Here is an 18,004-nt window from a genome sequence, read left to right as displayed (position 1 = left end):
TTGAATCAAGGCCCTGAGATGTATTTACTGCTCTAAGTGCCTTATTTTTTCTTAACAAAGAAGTCACCTAAATATCTAGGTGGCACCAGTCCCAGTTAGGAAAACCTGAATTCAAATCCAGCTTTAGATACTTGACCCTTACTAGCTATGTGACCTTGCCTTGCCAAAACAAAAACAAAAACAAAAACATACACACAAGAAGGAAGGAAAAAAAGAAAGAAGGAAAGAAAAAGAAAGAAAGAAAGAAAGAAAGAAAGAAAGAAAGAAAGAAAGAAAGAAAGAAAGAAAGAAAGAAAGAAAGAGAAAGAAAGAAAGGAAGGAAGGAAAAAAGAAAAAGAAAGAAAGGAGGGAAGGAAGGAGGAAAGGAGGAAATGAGGGAAGGAAGAAGTGAGAGAGGAAAAGAAGGAAGGAAAGAGGGAGGGAAGGAAGAAGGAAGCAAGGAAGGAACAAAGGAACAAAGGAAGGCCCTAGACTAGAGGGTTTAGTGACTTTCTACCAGATGGAGAGAAGTGATCAGCTGCCTGAAACATCATAAGTATAACATGGGGATGACGATGAGGGAACTATCTATGATGGAGTTTTAATGGTGTCAGATCTCTCAAAAGAGCTCAAATGGCCAGGCTTTAATGGAGGAGATCAGACTTCAGCTAAGCCTAATAGAATTATAGAATATGAATAAACATAAAGAGGAAAAGAAAAATTAGAAAGCACGGGTGAGAAACTGAGGGGAAGGAGCCAGAGGCTAACAGAGATGTGTGCAAGAAAAAGCAATCATTAGTTTTTCACATTTGCTTAGTGTTTTAGAATGAACAAAACTCTGTCTCACTGACAGCCCTGTAAGACAGAAATTTAAGTGTATTCATGTTACAGATGAAGAAACTGAGTCACAGAGTGGGAACATGGTTTGGGCAGCTTAGTATCAGAGCCGAGACCCAGGTTTCTGACTCCAAGAACCAGGAGTTGTGATTCTAAGTTGTGTCCCTGCCATACCACATTCTCTGGCTTAGCTAAGTACAATTTGGGTGAGCAGTTGAAACCAGGGTAGGGCCAAGAATGAAGGCTCCTGAATGCTAGGGAGAGGGCTTTCACTTGAGCAAGGTTCAAAGAAAACAAGATTAGGACTGACTGGAGGGAGGAGGGAATGGATCAGCCAAGGAAAGCTATCACAACTGTCCAGAAAATGCTAGCAGAAATGGGAGAAGGTCCTTGGAAAGATGAATTGACATCTAGAGAGTAAATTAAGACATTTCCAAGAAATAGGAGAAAAGGCATCATGGTGTAAGGGGTAGTGCTGAAATGTGAATCAGGAAGACCTGCCTTATGGTCTCGGATATTTACCAGTTGTGTAACCTTGGGCAAGTCACAGTATAAGCTTCAGAAATGACCCTCTAGTTCTAAATTTTTGTTCCTAAAGACTTGGATTTTGGACAGATTCTGTGTGGTTAAACTGCATGCAACAATGTTTTCATAGTGGTGAGAATGATGAGTTCAAATCCAGCTCTGGCTCTTCCTAGCCGTTGAGACGATGGGTAACTTTTCTTCTGGGAACCTCAGTTTCCTCATTTGTGAAATAGGGAAACTATTGCTTGTCTACATATTTCACAGGACCGTTGTGGGGGAAGGTAGAAAGAAACTCTTTGTAGCCCTCATTCAACAACCGTAGGACTATACATGGAATTTAATGATCATGTCTGGAAATATCATATGCCACACTCTGGAGAGACTGATTGATTTAGAGACTTATTCACATTTCTGATCTTCAAAGTTCTGAAAGAAGAAAACTGGAACTTTTATACCGCTCCCACTTCTTGCACAATATGGGTACTGACTTCCATTTACTTATCAGCTGTGACTCAAGCGAAAGTCACTTCCTCTATCTGTTGTTTCCTAATCTATAAAAATGAATGATTAACAGATGGAAAAGAAACTGGGCTTCAGGGTGGGGAGAAACATCAAAACACATTTTAATTAAACTTCATAACTCTTTAAAATAAATATATAGTTTCATTTTTGTGGTTTTATTATTGGTAAAAGCAGGAATCTCATCCCGTTAGCACTTTTAAGGCTAGTAAAATAATTTCCTCACAATAATCCTATGAGATGGAGAATATAGATATAATTATCTTCACAAAGTCAGGAAAATCTGAATTCAATCTAGTCTCAAGCTCTTAGACCTTGGCAAGTCATTTAATCTCTGCCTCTGTTTCCTCATCTGTAAAATAAGTATAATGATATCCACCTACCAGGGTTGTTGTGAAGATCAAATAAAATAATTTTTAGTAAAGTGCTTAGCACAGTGACTTACCATAGTAAGTGCTATAAAAATATGAAATATCCAACATTTTAATTTAAACACTACTATTCACTTATTTAGCTCTTCTTAGCAATACAATGATCTAAAAGAGTTCCAAGAAGGTCATGATGGAAGATGCTCTCCATATCCAGAAAAAGAACATCCAAAGCTAATCAAAGGATACTATTTTCACTTTCCTTTTTTCACAGTATTTTCCTTTTACAAACTGTTTCTTCTTTCATAACATGATTAATATGGAAATATGTTTTACATGATTGTATATAAAGCCCACAGCAAATTTTTCACTGTCTTAGGGAGGTGGGAAGGATGAATTTGGAAATCTAAACTTAAAAATAAATGAATGTTAAAAGTTTTGCAAGAGTAAATGTTGAAAACTATCTTTCCATATATTTTGAAAATAAAAGGCTACTTTACAAAATAAAATATTTAACAACTGAAAAAAAGGTTTTGCAACGGTGAATGTTGAAAACTATCTTACATGTATTTTGAAAAATAAAAAGCTACTCTAAAAATAAATTTTCTTTCACCTAAAAAATGAATGTTAAAATTTTCATGTAATTGGGAATATAAAAAACTATTAGATTTAAGAAGATTTTTTTTTAAAAAAAAAGAAACATTAGCCATCACCATCATTATTATTTTATAAATGAGAAATTGAGCTGCATCAAGAGGAAATTATCTGATCCAAACAGCTGCAGAAGTATCAGAGCCAGGAATAAAAGCACCAAGTTTCTAGAATTTCTGTCTATTGGTTTGTATTTGTTGTAAGCCGTTTACAGAGTTTAATATAATTTATTTATTATTCACTCTGGAGGACAGGATTTGAGAAAAGCTGTCAGCAGAGACATTCTACACATCTGAAACTTCCAGCTGCTCAGGGACAGGAAGTCCTGAGCAAGTACATTGTTCATGCTTTGTCACTAAAGGAGGAGCTAAAGTCACTCCACCGATTCAGGCTCATTTCAGCCCTTCCTGTCTGAGGATGAAGAGGAAGCACAGAACTGGTTCTTACAACATTTGAACAAGGATGTGTCAAGTAAACAAAAACTTCTATAAGGAGAATTTGCAAGGGAGGGGAAAGGAAGAGAACAAGCACTTATTAAGTGCCTACATGTGCCAGTCACTGTGCTAATCACTTTTATTAATGAAAACTGAGAAATAGTAAAGAGAAAGGAAAGAGGGGAACTTCTCTAGGATCCACCTAGCCAACTTAGGAGGACATTTTTCAGTCTAGCCATGGAACTGATACATACTCAAAGCTCCAAATGCTATCAACCAAATTAGCTGAAAACACCAGGACTTCAAAGGACCTGGACTGAATATGGTTATGATGTTGGGAGAAAAGGAATAAGCACTTATCAAATGCCAACTCTTCTTGATCTCATTTAAGGTTTACTTGACAGAGATACTAAAATGATCTGTCATTTCCTTCTCCAACTCATTTTACAGATTAGGAAATCAAGGCAAAAAGGAGTAAGTGACTCTTCCAAGGTCACACAGCTAGTAAGTGTCTAAGACTGGACCTGAATGTTGTTCTTCTTAATTCCAGGTCCAGTGCTCTACCCACTGCATCAACATGCTCCTGTTTGACAATTTGTTTCACCTGTCTGTTTCTTTAACTGTAAAATGAGGGGTGAGGTTGGACTAGATCAACTCTAAAGTTCCTTCATCCTCTAAATCTCTCAGCATCCTCAGGGTGAGACACTACCGAACTTAACAGTGAGTAAGGAAGGATGAATGGGTACTTGCCCACCATCTCCACAACCCCTCTCCAAGGGTGCCTGTATAATTCTTGGAAAAGGGAAACCAAGAAAGGACATTGAGCAGTGCTACAAGTGCAGTTTCTAATTGGTTAGCAATAACAATAACAAAACAAAACAAAACAAAAAAAACCATTCCAGATAGCTCATGCATAACAGATGAAAAAACCCTGAATTTCTGCTTTTTTGCCCTCATGCAAATGAAGAGGTAATTGCTTTCTATGATTTTTTTCCTCCTGTATCACCACCACCATCACCCACAAAAGCAAATTAAGAGGTTTTAGTTTCCTAAACCTATGATGAGCTAAACCAGGGTTCAAGCATCCCTTTAACCTTATACTGGCTGTGTACCCAAAAAGTCACTTGACTTCCTGGAATTCTGTGGGACCCCAAGTAGTATAGCAGCTACCAATGGGAGACAATGCCTTCATCTAGGACACCCTAAATAAATGAAGTCACAGATCTCCCCCATTCCCCACCACCAATGGGCAAGTTCCAAATTAATTCTCAGATTTTGTGTCTCTAGCTCCTTTTCCTCCTTTCTCTCTCCCTCCCCTCCTCTCTTCTCAGAATTTGGTCATCAATGGCAATGACACACACCAACTGCTTACTTCTACAATCTCTTAGCAACTGTCAACTCACCTGATAGATAGAGGCCATTAGCAAGCTTAATGTATACTTTGGATGGATTTCAGAGGGCTTCAGGCTACATCTGGCCACTGGGGAATGCACTAGAAGCCCAAGGATGAAAACCAACTATACTTTAGCCTAATCTCCACTTTGGGGGGAAACACACCCTAAAAGTAATGTTGGATTTTAGAATCATATTTTTAGAACAGGAAGGTATCTTAGAAGGCATTTGGTTTTCTATCCTAGTGACATACCAAATAAGTAAATGCAAAATATTCAAGAGGGAATGGGAGTGGAGGAAAGGAAAGGAGAAAGGAAGGGAGGAATCCAGGACCAACTCCCTTCTCTTGCCTTAGTCAGTTTTATGCTGCTGGGACTCCAAGGGACCAGAGCAGGATAAACTTATAAAGTGTTCTAAGGTTTAACAGAGAAGTTTTTTAATTTCCCTAGGTATAGGTGACCTGAATATGAACCAAAAACACTCAGTGACTTTTGATCAAGAATAACTATTTTCAAGTCCAATATGGATGGATACTAGCAGAATTTCCTCAGAAATGCCAATGCCAAGTGTTGGTTATCTTATGGATCATCTACCTGAAAGATTAAAAGAAAGGAAGCACTGCCTGCCAGAAGAAACAAAACCTCGCAGGATAAGTAAGACAATAATAGCTGATGATAAAGTAACAAATGTTTACTCTCAGATTTTTCAAAGCCTATTGGATATGACACTTCCACAGAAGTCCTTTATCCAAAAGTAAATTATAATGTTCAACAATCTCTTTCTCACATTCAATGTCGCTAGAGTGAGGGAACCCAGATTCAAATCTTTCTTCAGCTACTTATACAGTGTACCCTACAGAGCAGTGCTGAACAAAGAAGATAAGATAAGGTTATCTGTCCCATATACACTCTTATCTCTATGTGAGGTATCACAATTATCTGTGTTACCTTGGGCAGTTACTTAATCTCCCTGCCTCTATTTTTTACGCCTGTAAAATCAGGTGGTTGGTCATTTAGTCCAACCTAAGGTCTTTTTCCGTTCTAAATCTTACTAGGCATCCGGATTATTAGAGTCCAAAGATAACAAAATGAAATCTCTTCTCTCAAAGTGAATATACAAAGTTTGCTCAAGTGAGGATGGCGTGAGCAAGTCATTATAACTTTTTGGATCAGAAATCGTCCCTGCCCAGAACAACTAGGTGAGTTATTGATATCACTAATATAGAAATAAAGGCCTAATCGCCGATTACCAGATTATTAGATTGGCCACAGTTGAAATCTCAGATTAACATGTTGCTCAATCAGACCTACAGAACCAACTCTTTTTTTCTCCCATTAAAAGCCCAGAATTGTTTAATTAAGCTAATAAACAAGCATTTGTTTCCTTTAAAACCTATAATCTTTTTATAGGCTCAGACGACCCAGAGGAGAAAGAGGATCACTTAATTATATTAAGACTATTATTCTTATTATCCCTCAAAAGTCCTTAAAACCATTACACTTTAAAAATTGCAGCAGAAAAAAAAAAGGGGGGGGGGGGGCTCCTGAACTTCGTATCTGGTGCTGTTATCTGAACATTCCCGATCCTCATCTCTTACCAAAGCCAGAATCTCCAAGACAGGTGTGAAAGTTCTGCAAGTTTGAGCTTTTAATCTCAGAGGCAAGAACTACCGTTCTTGCACGTAATTTCATGATGGGAAGAAACGCGAGCAACTTTAAGTTGACCCTATTTTTAAAAATCAGTATCTGCAACGATTAAGATTTTAAAACTCTGTAAACTGGCCGGGCTTTGGCATTCACAAGGAAATAAAGAGCTGTTAACAAAGTGTTTGCTAAAGCTACGGGGTTTTGGAGCACTGGGTCCTGGGAGATACTGGTCCTAGGGATGCGTTGGCAAGGGAGGCTGTGAGCTGAGCAATCCTTTTGTCCTCAGGAGGACCCGCAGTGGCCATAAAGCGGCTTAGGGTCTGAAAACTTGGTTCTGGAGTCACTAAAGGACCTGGGTTTGGGTGCTGGCTCATGTGTGAACTTAGCCAGGGTTCTTTTCCTCTCTGGATCTCAGTTTCCACATCTGTATCTCCGGTGCCTAACACTGCCTCATGCAAGGTAGATGCTTAATATGCAATTGAATTGGATGGCAGAAAGCGCCTTTTTTCACGATCCCTTTAAACTCGGAACCCTGTGACCAGACAGAAGGAGATGGCCTTTGAGAGTTTCGGTCACTCCAGGCTGGAACCAGAAGATTAGGAGCACAAGCGGGCAGGAGCAGAGGGAGAAAACCCAGGAGCCTCACCCTTCCCCCAACCCCTCCCCGAGACTTCCCGGAGGTTCCGAGTGACGGAAGGCTGGGAGGTGCCACGCGGAAAAAACCCACTTCCCTCCCGCCGTCCCTGGCCCCTATTGGCCAAGGGGAGTGGCTCGAGGATCGCCAGTTCCAGAGACATCCAATGGGAAGGGCCCCACCCTTCCCCCACCAGCACTGCGCGAGGGTTGGGGTGGGATGGACCGGAGGAAGCCGAAGGTTGGGCCTCGGAAGCCCTCGAGGACTACTTGGCCGAGGCCGCGGCCGCAGCTAGGAAGCCGGAAAACCCTCTGGGGGAGGAACTCCGGAGGCCCCTGGACTAGGCAGGGCCGGATTGGGGGGAAGAGGCCACGGTTCTTCCACGGGAAGGGGGCGGACACCCGGCAGGTCGGTCCCGGAGCCACCTCCCACGCCGGGCCCGCCCCTAGGGATTACACATCGGGGCGGGAGGTGGGGAGGGGCGCGAAGTTTTCTAAGAAAGGGGCGGACCCAATGCGAAAGAGTCATACTAGATGGAATGTCAGACCCCCGAGGTCAGCAACGTAGCCCAACCCTCCCCCCACTTTTACCCTAGAGGAAACTACTCCTGAGAGCATTTAGACCTGGAGGGGTCCTCCGACACCACAGACTCCAGATAAGCAAACTGAGACCCAGGGAGCTTAATTAAGTACGTTAGCTAAAGTCACTAGGAGGGCAGGAGCATCAGCGGTGGGTTGGAACCCGAGTTATCAGGCTCCAGTTCCAGCTGGCCCAAAGGCTTTCCTTTGGGGGGACCATACCAACCATCTCGTCAGAGGCAGAGAACGGAGAGAACCCCAGGTTTGCACCATTCCTGTCCCGCCGTCCTCTGCCTACAAATTCCACTTCGTCCATTCGCTGAGACCAGCGGGATTCTAGCGGATAGCATCCGCCATCTCCATCCGGAGTGATAACCAACCGCTACTAGCTAAGTCCCCTCGTTCACTCCATCTGGCGAATGAATGAGCAAAAGATGTCCAAGTGACAGTGAGGGTGGCCAGCTATTTCGGGCTCTGGGTGCGCCTCCCTCTCGTAGGTTTCGGCAGCCTGAAAGGCCGCCCAGAAAGAATGAATGGAAGCATGAGGGAGCGGGAAGGCGCGCGGACAACCTCTCTCCTCTGGAGATTGTAGGGTTAACTATCTCCAGAGGGCAGAACTACACCCCACCTCAGCGAATGGGAACCGTATGGTAGTGACTAGTACAAATCCCACCCCCTCTCCCCGTTCCATTTCTGACCGGCTTTCTGCGAACCACGAATATCAGAAAAACTTTATTCTTATAACACCATCTAGCCCTATCTAAGCCGTCGGTTCACGATAATGACCATTCCTAGAAAATCACAATTTCCGCCACTGACTAGCGATCCTATTAGCCTTGTAAACTTTTAAAAACACCGTATTGTAGCTAGTTTATCTTCAGATCTCCATCTCGAGCCTTGGCACATGGCAGAAGCTTGCCAAAAGTGTTGGTCCAGTCGAAAGGCAAAAAACTGGCTCCCAATTAACTGATCTTTCTAGTAAAGAGAAAAGGTTAAGATGCGCTTGGCAGCGACTGTGAGAACGACTACCAGAGCCAGTGGATTCACAGGCATAAAAGTAAGGATCCATTAATTAACAAACCCCTCTCTCTAACCAATCAACCGGTAAGAACTTTCCAAGTCCCAGTCAAAACAAAACAAAACCTCTTACCTGCATTCGTAGCTGTAGGTAGAATCAGAATAACAAAGAGCCCTGAACTCAACAATACATCTAAAGCTCGTGGGGCTTTCATGCTTCCTTCTCCCCCTTTGGGCTAGCTTCCTTTCCCCCGGCTTCTATTGTGTCCTATGCCAACAGTTGATCCTAACTGGGCTTTAAATTTTCCGATGAAACCCAGGCGTGACTTAGCACGTCTGTATGAGAAATGCTTGGGAGGCAGGAGTTATTTGCAGAATTTCAATGTGCAGCTTCGATGAGGGGGAGGAGTTTAATGTGGGGTGATTTTCAAAAATCTTCACCTCACAGAAAGGAGGAGGAGTTTCCAACGCATGATGTGACATAGGCACATTCTTTAACCCGTGAAATCCTGACTGCAACTGGACAATATTCCGGACCCCCTTCGCAACCCTCCCTGAGCCCTGGAAAACAATTCCCCAAACGTTTCTTATTTATCTATCACAGTTCCTCGGTACCGTTATTCACAAACTCAAAGCACATCTGTACTCCTCAAACACTGCAGTCATTGAATCGTCTTCCCTTAGGCTTATCACGAATGTCCAATAACTAAGGTTGAAGCCTTTTCTCCATTAAATGGCCGCAGCTCTGATCCTCACAAAGGTACTCTGCATGGCTTTCGGAACTCCAGTCTGGGGAGTATTTAACCCAAAGCCATCGCGCCTGTGAAGCAGCGAGATGTTTTCCAGTTTTATAGTGATACATGCGTGTAGACTTGCTTCCGATCTCCAGCATTGTTAGAAAAGTCACACCCTTCTAAAAACAAACAAATAAACAAAATGCTACCCCCAGCTCTCTGCTGGAGCTGGAATTCGGAGCTAAATTCTTTCACTTCGTTTGAAGTGAAAAAGCCCGTAGGTGAAGTGAGGAGTTGAGCAAGCTATTTACCCAAATGAAATTAAAACAAAAATCAACCTCTCACTGCTATTTCCCCCCAGTTGAAAGTTTGTTCCAGGCTACTCCGGTGCTTATTCAAAAACAAACCTGGTCCTTTTCTCCTCTTCCCCTCTCTCCCCACTCCTTACTTTGTACCTAGTCACCTTATCACCTCACCTCCCCAGAATGTCAACTCTTCGAAAACAAGTACTTTCATCTTTTTGTCTTAGATTCCAAGTGGCCCAGAATAGTACCTGGGATTTAGCAGGTAGTTGCTTAATAAATCTGAGATCCAGAAAGAACCTAGATCTAGATCTGGCAAAGATCTAGAGGTTAGCAGACAATAAGCATTTATTAAGCCCTTACCGTGTGCCAAGCACTGTGCTAACTAAATTAGAGCTGTTTGTTGGATTGACAGTAACAGTTATTAATTAGGCCAAAGGAAACTTATTTGAGGGATGCAAATGCCGAGTCCCTTGCTCAAAACTCCTTTGGACCTCTTCTGGGATGAGAGAAGTTTATGAGGTTTGTCCTGCCAATTGAAAAGAGGGCATACGGCAAGCAATAAAGGGGGGCACGGTGTTGAATTGAATGGATTGCCCTAATCTCACTTATGAATGCCCTTTCTTCTGTAGACTGAAAAAAGAGATTAATAATATGGAGTATATTTTGGTTTCCTTTTCCATAAATGGCAAATAATAAAGAGGTGAAGTTAATCCCTCTAGATGAGTTAAGATTCATTCAGCTCTTCTTCCCTTTCATTCTGTATGCCCAGAGCTCCCATAATCACAAAAGTGATTTTGATTTCATTTGTGTTACTTAAGCATCTCAACAAAAAAAAAAAAAAAAAAAAAAAATGTAACCCTAGAGCAGGATCCTCCTCCCTCTGGGGTTTCTCAAAGCACTTTGTTTCAAGTCTCTCTGCTAAACACCTCACATTATCCTGTGGATTCCAACTTTGCTAGGATCCTAACCCTCTACAAGACTTCAGCTCCATGAAGGCAGCCATCTTGTCTCATTTGAATTTTGGACCTTGCCTTGAACACACAGTGGGCATTTACTGTTTTCTTTTTGAATGAATGAAAAATAACAGCAAATTTAAGACAAAGTAGTTACAATGTAGATTCCCAGACTTTGAAAGTGCTTCTATTCCTTTGTGCAAAAGTCAGGCTAAGAAAAAGTAGAAAAGTTCTAATATTGAGTTTATCTTTGCCCCTCCACAATGTCAAGAATTTGGAAGGGAGAAGAGGGGATGATATTAGGGTTGACAAAAAGAGAAAGAAAAGGGGCTCCTGAAGCTTTTTTTTTTTTTTTTAAGTGAAAAGAGCACAAAGGAAACACAAGCAGGATAGTTTGGAAACATGTTGGTGTTATTATACACTTAAAAGTAAAAGCAAGTTGTATGGAACAGAGATTTGCAGTTTCATATACAATTGTTTTACCTGATGTTGAGCTGAGAATAGAAAAAATAAAACTTCAAAACAATTCAAGCTAAAAAGTGTTGTTTTTACATAACAGAAAGGAAAATAAACTGGTTGCAAGTATAGGAAACCTGAGAGGTATTTGCACCTCCTCCACTAGAAGATGTGATGTGTGATATTATTTGAGTCCCACCCCCTCAGCATATTCGTAAAATCTGTCCTTCATTACCTCACAGAATCGCAGTACAGCACCAATAACCCTGGATTTGTCATTCATCAAAAGCCTTGCCTCAGATCCCAGCTCTGCTTCTCAGTGATTTGGGGCAGGCAATACTTTGAACTTCAGTTTCAACAATCAGGGATTGGACTACATAATCTCCAAAATTGTGTTCAAGTTTAAGTTCCTAATTTGATCTCCTGAGATCTAAGTGAAATAACTGTCGTGAAAGCACTTTATCATAAGGCATTATTTAAGTTTAAAGGAATGATATGATCTTATTGGTTACACAAGATAAAAAAAATTAACAAGTCCCTATGCTAATGGTTCTCAAACTGTGTACTTTACAGCCCTAGAGGTCTTTATCGCAAAGGATCCAAAACCTATGTATGTTCACCAAACGTTATCTTTTTGATTTTTGAAACATGAATAATGGCTTTCCACATTCAGATTTTATGTGATCGTATGAGGTTTGATCATGTTATGCATAGATCCAATCAAAGGTGTTTCAATTAACTGAAGAGTACAAAGTAGCTTAGAGTGCTTGAGTTAAGATTATAAACCAGTAGGTGGCTATTTACTTGAACCTTTCCCTTTCTAAGGGTTGCACATGCAGAATTTGGCCAGCCCTTTAGCAGACTTTAATAATCCCCTCCCACACACATCCCACTGATTAGATTTCTGGTTATTTTCACCTTTTCTTTTTCATCACTGCAGCAGCCTGAACCTCTTGCATAATGCTACATTGTTATAAAGCTACCATTTCCCAAGTCCTGGTCTAAAAGAGGAGATATAAATAAAATGTTATAGTAGAGAAATTATTATAATTGCCCTAAGTGTGATTCATACTTTTGATTTCTCTTCTTGTTATATTCAATAAATCTGACACATAGTATAGAAATCACTGCAGTTTTAATAAATATGTTAATATCCTCTCACACTAGTGGGTTGGGTGCAACTTTGATACCTTTGGCAACTGTCACTCAATTTCTAGAATAACTTGTAGGCATCTTCTTTCAAAACTGTACAGCTCATCACACACACACACACACACACACACACACACAATGCTGCACCTACCATTAATAATCACACATGGGAGTAAAGTCAGGATGCAAAGTCTCTTCACTATTATTTGATATAGTTCTTGAAATTCTTGCAGAAGAAATAAGAAGAAAGAAAAAAAGGCATAAAAATAGATAAAGAAGAGATAAAAACCATAGAAATTGGTGGATTTCTTGGAAAGTCCTAGAAAAATATCAAAAATACTAATTAACAAAGTATCTTCAAGAAAGTTGTAGGCTACAAAATAAACCCTTAAAAATCAGCTGTATTTCTATCTAATAATAGTAACATAATCCAAGAAGCAATAATAGAGAAATCCCATTCCAAATAACACAAAATGCATAAAGCATTTGGGAATAGATGTACCAGAGCACACAAAAGACTTGTTTATGTTTGATTTTAAAGTGCTACTTTAAGAAATCAAAAACAACTTAAATAGCAAGAGGAATATTTAGGGCTTCTGGCTGAGACATGTCAACATAATAAAAATGAAAATACTACCAGTTAATTTACCCTTTTAATGCTATACAAATCAAATTACTAAGAGGATACTTTCTTTCTTTTTTGAAGAATCAAATTTTTTATTTTAAATTTTTTTATTATTATGAACTTAGAATAAATGCAAACATTCTGAAATACAAAGAACAAAAAGAGGAACATGCACAAAACTGTGAACCTCTGTTATGTAGTTAGTTTTCAGGTAGACATTAAATTTAACAAGTTAATAACAAAATTGCTTTATTGTCCCTTTCTGGATTTTTTTCCTCTGTATATTTTTTTTAATGGAAAAAGTTATGTCTTTCTTTGTGTGATGTTCAAAATCAAGTTTTTAATTAAACATTAAAAAGGTTTATAGTGGAGACTGAATTTTTCTTCATTTAAAAGAAAGAAAAAAATTGGAGACAGCTATATAGTATATCGAATAACATTCTGGGACCTGAGTTCAAACAGGACCTCAGATATTAACTATGTGACTCTGGGCAAGTCATCCAATCTGTTTGTTTAATCAACTGTAGAAGGAAATGGCAAACCATTCCAGTACCTTCCTCCATTCCACTTTTGCTCTCCTTTCACCCTGTCCCTCCTCAAAAATATTTGCTTCTAACTACATCCTCCCCAACATGCCTTCACTTCTTTCTTTTCTTTCCCCTCCTATTTTCCCATAGAGTAAAATAGAGTTGAGCATGTGTTATTTCTTCTTTGAGTCAATTCTTCTGAGAGTATGGTTCATTCATTTCCCCTTAACTCCCTTGTCTTCCTCTCCACTGTAAAAGCTTTTTTTTTTTTTTGCATCTTTCATGTGAGATAATTTATTTCATCCTATTTCTGGCTCTTCCTTTCCCTCTCTCCCCGTACATTCCTCTCATCCTTTAACTTCACCTTTTTAGTTTTCATCCCTTCACATTTGACTAACACTTGTACCCTCTGTCTATATATAATTCCTCTAAATGCCCTAATAAAGAGAAAGTTCTTATGAGTTAACAAGTAACATCTTCCAAGGGGATACTTTCTAGAACTCTATAGAATAATAACAAAATTCATTTGGAAAAAAAACAAAAAATCTAGAATATCACAGAAAATGATGAAATGATGAAAAGAGGTAGAAACCAAGGAAGAATAGCACCCAGAACCTCATACGTATTTTGAAACAGAGGTCATCAGAACTACCTGGTATTGCTTAAAAGAAAATACATAGAGAGATCAATGAACAGACTTTTTAGAAAAGGGAGAATCAAAAACAATAGAATTCATTAACTCACTGATAAACTGGGAACAAATTGCTTAGGAAAGAACTCTTTATTTAATAAAAAATACGAAAACACTGGCAGTGTGGCAGAAATTAGGCTTAGACCAACACTTTACACCATATTCCACAATACAATTGAATACATGGATACACGACCTTAATATTAAAGATTCTATAATTTAAAAAAATCAGAAGAGAAGCAAATTATAAATCTCTCACAACTATGGGTAGGAAAAATATTCTTACCCAACAAGAAAAAGAGGCACTTATAGAAGATAAAATAGGTAACTGATTACATGATACAGACAAAATCAATTCACTTAGAATAAGAAGGGAAGAGGTCAAATGGGAAAAAGTAAATTGTTTTGGAAATCAATTTGCAAATAAAATGACTGAACTATCCATATCCTTTGAACCAGAGACTCCATTATTCCAAGGAACACATTTATAATAAGAAAGTCCCTTTATATAACAAAATATTTATAATAGTGTTTTTTGTGATAACCAAAAACTGAAAACAAAGCAGATGCCCATCCACTAGGGAGTGGCTAAACAAATTAGAGTTCATGAAGTCAATAGGATATTACTGTAATATAAGAAATGATCTATGTCCCTTTGATCCAGCAGTGTTACCACTGGGCTTATATCCCAAAGAAATCTTAAAGGAGGGAAAGGGACCCATATGCACAAGAATGTTTGTGGCAGCCCTCTTTGTAGTGGGCTACAGTGGGTTCCAGAAACTGGAAACTGAGTGGATGCCCATCAATTGGAGAATGGCTGAATAAATTGTGGTATATGAATATTATGGAATATTATTGTTCTGTAAAAAATGACCAGCAGGATGATTTCAGAAAGGCCTGGAGAGACTTTTATGAACTGATGCTGAGTGAAATGAGCAGGACCAGAAGATCATTATATACTTCAACAATACTATATGATGATCAATTCTGATGGACCTGGCCATCCTCAGCAATGAGATGAACCAAAACAGTCCTAATGGAGCAGTAATGAATTGAACCAGCTACACCCAGCGAAAGAACTCTGGGAGATGAGTAAGAATCACTACATAGAATTCCCAATCCCTCTATTTTTGTCCGCCTGCATTTTTGATTTCCTTCACAGGCTAATTGTACACTATTTCAGAGTCTGATTCTTTTTGTACAGCAAAATAACGGTTTGGACATGTATACTTATTTTGTATTTAATTATACTTTAACATATTTAACATGTATTGGTCAACCTGCCATCTGGGGGAGGGGATGGGGGGAAGGAGGGGAAAAATTGGAACAAAAGGTTTGGCAATTGTCAATGCTGTAAAATTACCCATGCATATAACTTCTAAATAAAAAGCTATAATAAAATTTAAAAAAAAAGAAATGATGTATGTGAGTGATGAGTAGAGAACTATGGAAAGATCTATATGAACTGATGCAGAGCAAAAATCAGCCAAGCCAAGAAAATAATATATACAATAACTACAACAATGTAAATGGAAAAAAAAAACCACACAGACAAAAACATGAGATAGAATAAGCTAATATAATTCAACATTGACATATTAAAATTATGAACATCAAACATGACTTACATGAAGAAATTTAAGAAGATATTCCCAACTTCATGGACATGAGAGGTATACAGATGTTTTACATTGTACATGTTTTTGAACTTTTTCAATATATTGATCTTCCTCTTTTCTTGTCTTATAAAAAATATATTTTCTGTATGAGATGGTTCTCTGGGAAGGGGAGATGGAGGGTTACTGGGGGTAACTATGATGATGTTAAAAAAAACACAATAATAAAAACATTTCAAGATAATAAAAATTAAGATAAAAAAACAACTATCTAGTAGATACATTTTGCTCTTAGCAAAGACATGTACTAAGACAGCATAGCAAAACAATAGTTATAAAACATTATCATCAGAACCCCATGGTATATGTCTCCTATAAATCCACACAGTTTACATGGCAAGGAGAGCAGATGCTAAACTTAGCCACTATATGTGTTATTGAAACCACATATAGGGAATGCATGTAGTCAAAATTAGTCACTATTCCAGTATTGCAGATGGGAAAGTGCTTTCCCTCTTTGTAGAGTCCTCATACAATTTCCCAAGGAATGATATCTGCTGAGCTCTTCTCTCCAGTTTGACTCAGTTACCAGGCTGGCTTTCTTAACGGCAAAGCTGGCTCTCTTGGGCCCACTCTTGGCTCCTTGATTCATCTCTTGACCTTTCTTGACCTTCCTGGCTACCTTTTTTTCTTTTTCTTTTAATTGAAGCTTTTTATTTTCAAAACATATGCAAGGAACTTTTCAACATTAACCTTTGCAAAACCTTGTGGTTCAATTTTTCCCCTTCTTCCCCCCCCCTTCCCTAGATGGTAAGTAATCCAATATATGTTAAACATGGTAATATATATATATATATAAATCCAATATAGGCATACATATTTATACAATTATCTTGCTCTGGCTATCTTTAAATCACAACTTAAATCCTACCTTCCACAGGAAGCCTTCTTCAACCCTTCCTAATTTTAGTGCTTTTTCTCTGTTGTGTCCTATTTATCCTTCACATAGCTTGTTGTCTCCACCTGAGACTGTAAGCTCTGTGAGGGCAGGAATTGTCTTTTGCCTTTTTTTGGTATAACTAGGATTTGACACAGGTTGTTTGGTCATGTCACTCTTCATAGCCCCATTTGGGGTTTTCTTGGCAGAGATACTTGGAGTAGTTTATTTCCTCTGCCCCATGTTACAGATGAGGAAACTGAGGCAAACGGGGTTAAGTGATTTGCCCACAGTCACACAACTAATAAGTAAGTGTTTGAGATCAGATTTGAATTCAGGTCTTCCCGACTCGAGCCGGCATTCTATCCACTGTGAATTCCCTCTCGGTATGTATAATTCGAAATCATCTCTGCACTGTGCTGGATAGTGTCTGGTTGCTCAGACTCATTGAGTGGTTTCCCTTCAAAGGAACCTAGTCAAAGAGGAAGAGAAGGGAAAGATCCCCTTCATTACCTCAGGAAGTGACTCCCTCTCAGGGGATAGAGTCCTTCACTTCTGGATCAACTAATGCATCTGCTAGGGTTTAGGGATATAAAGCTCTGAAAAAGTATGTTCAATTTTTTGCTTATCTAATGAGATTGTTCCTCCACTTTTCAGTCTATGGGGATAAGAGGTTCTTTTGTGTATAGCTCAATTTTACCCATAGTTTAACACCTTTATAGAACACTAAAGCTTAAGATCTTTGACTAAATCCTTGTCTACTGAGCTTGGGAGATCACATCTCTCCCTTCTCTTACACATAGAATTAAAGTGATTAGGAAAACAAACAGTTCTTTTAAAACACAGCCCAGAGAGAGAGGTTTTATTATCTCTCCCTTTCCCTTCCTTATCAGTGTGGCTGAGTATTTGTAAATGTTTCTGGCGCATCAAGCTAGGGAGTGTGGGCTTTTGCTCCCTTCTTTAGGAATGAAGGAATTCAGATCAAATCAAAAATCTGATTAATCTGATTACTGCATAATTCTAAGTAGTTTCCAGTGTTCAAGAGAGACTGGATTGTTGATGATCATGATACCGCACCTTGTGCTGCTAAATCTGGGCCTGAGAAATTATCAAAATCATAAAAAGACAAAAACTTAGCCTTTGGTAGTCTTAGTCTTATCAGTTTATTTTTAGTCTCCTCATCTTTGTTGGATTGTGTACATTGTGATCTCAGGGCAAATAGAAGAGTCCTAGAATCTCTCCCACCTAGCACTCCTTCTGAATTCACAGACACAAATTTCTGAAAACCATGACAACAAAACAAAATTCCCCACAGCTTATGTGTATTTCATGGGAATCTTTTCTGGCATTCCAAAGTGAAACCTCCCCTTTTCTTTTACTATTAAAATGAAAATAAAATTAACTTAATTTAAATATTTTGCTAAATTT

General features: G+C 39.0%; 1 protein-coding gene across 2 annotated transcripts in view; it reads right to left on the bottom strand.

The window, feature by feature from the left end:
• The window catches only part of LDLR (low density lipoprotein receptor), a 34,335-nt gene extending 25,361 nt beyond the window's left edge, over positions 1-8,974 (bottom strand). The window contains exon 1 of one of the 2 annotated variants that reach the window (XM_031947558.1): positions 8,714-8,974. In XM_031947558.1, the coding sequence (XP_031803418.1) occupies positions 8,714-8,795 (82 nt within the window). In that variant the 5' untranslated portion in view covers positions 8,796-8,974. The remainder of the gene's footprint in view (positions 1-8,713) is intronic. The other variant, XM_031947557.1, reaches the window with a different exon arrangement.
• Positions 8,975-18,004: the final 9,030 nt, after the last annotated feature.

The sequence above is a fragment of the Sarcophilus harrisii genome, chromosome 1, assembly GCF_902635505.1.
Source record: "Sarcophilus harrisii chromosome 1, mSarHar1.11, whole genome shotgun sequence".
In the NCBI taxonomy this organism is placed as follows: domain Eukaryota; kingdom Metazoa; phylum Chordata; class Mammalia; order Dasyuromorphia; family Dasyuridae; genus Sarcophilus; species Sarcophilus harrisii.
Note: the sequence above shows the minus strand (reverse complement) of the source record. Positions and strands in the feature narration are given on the sequence as shown.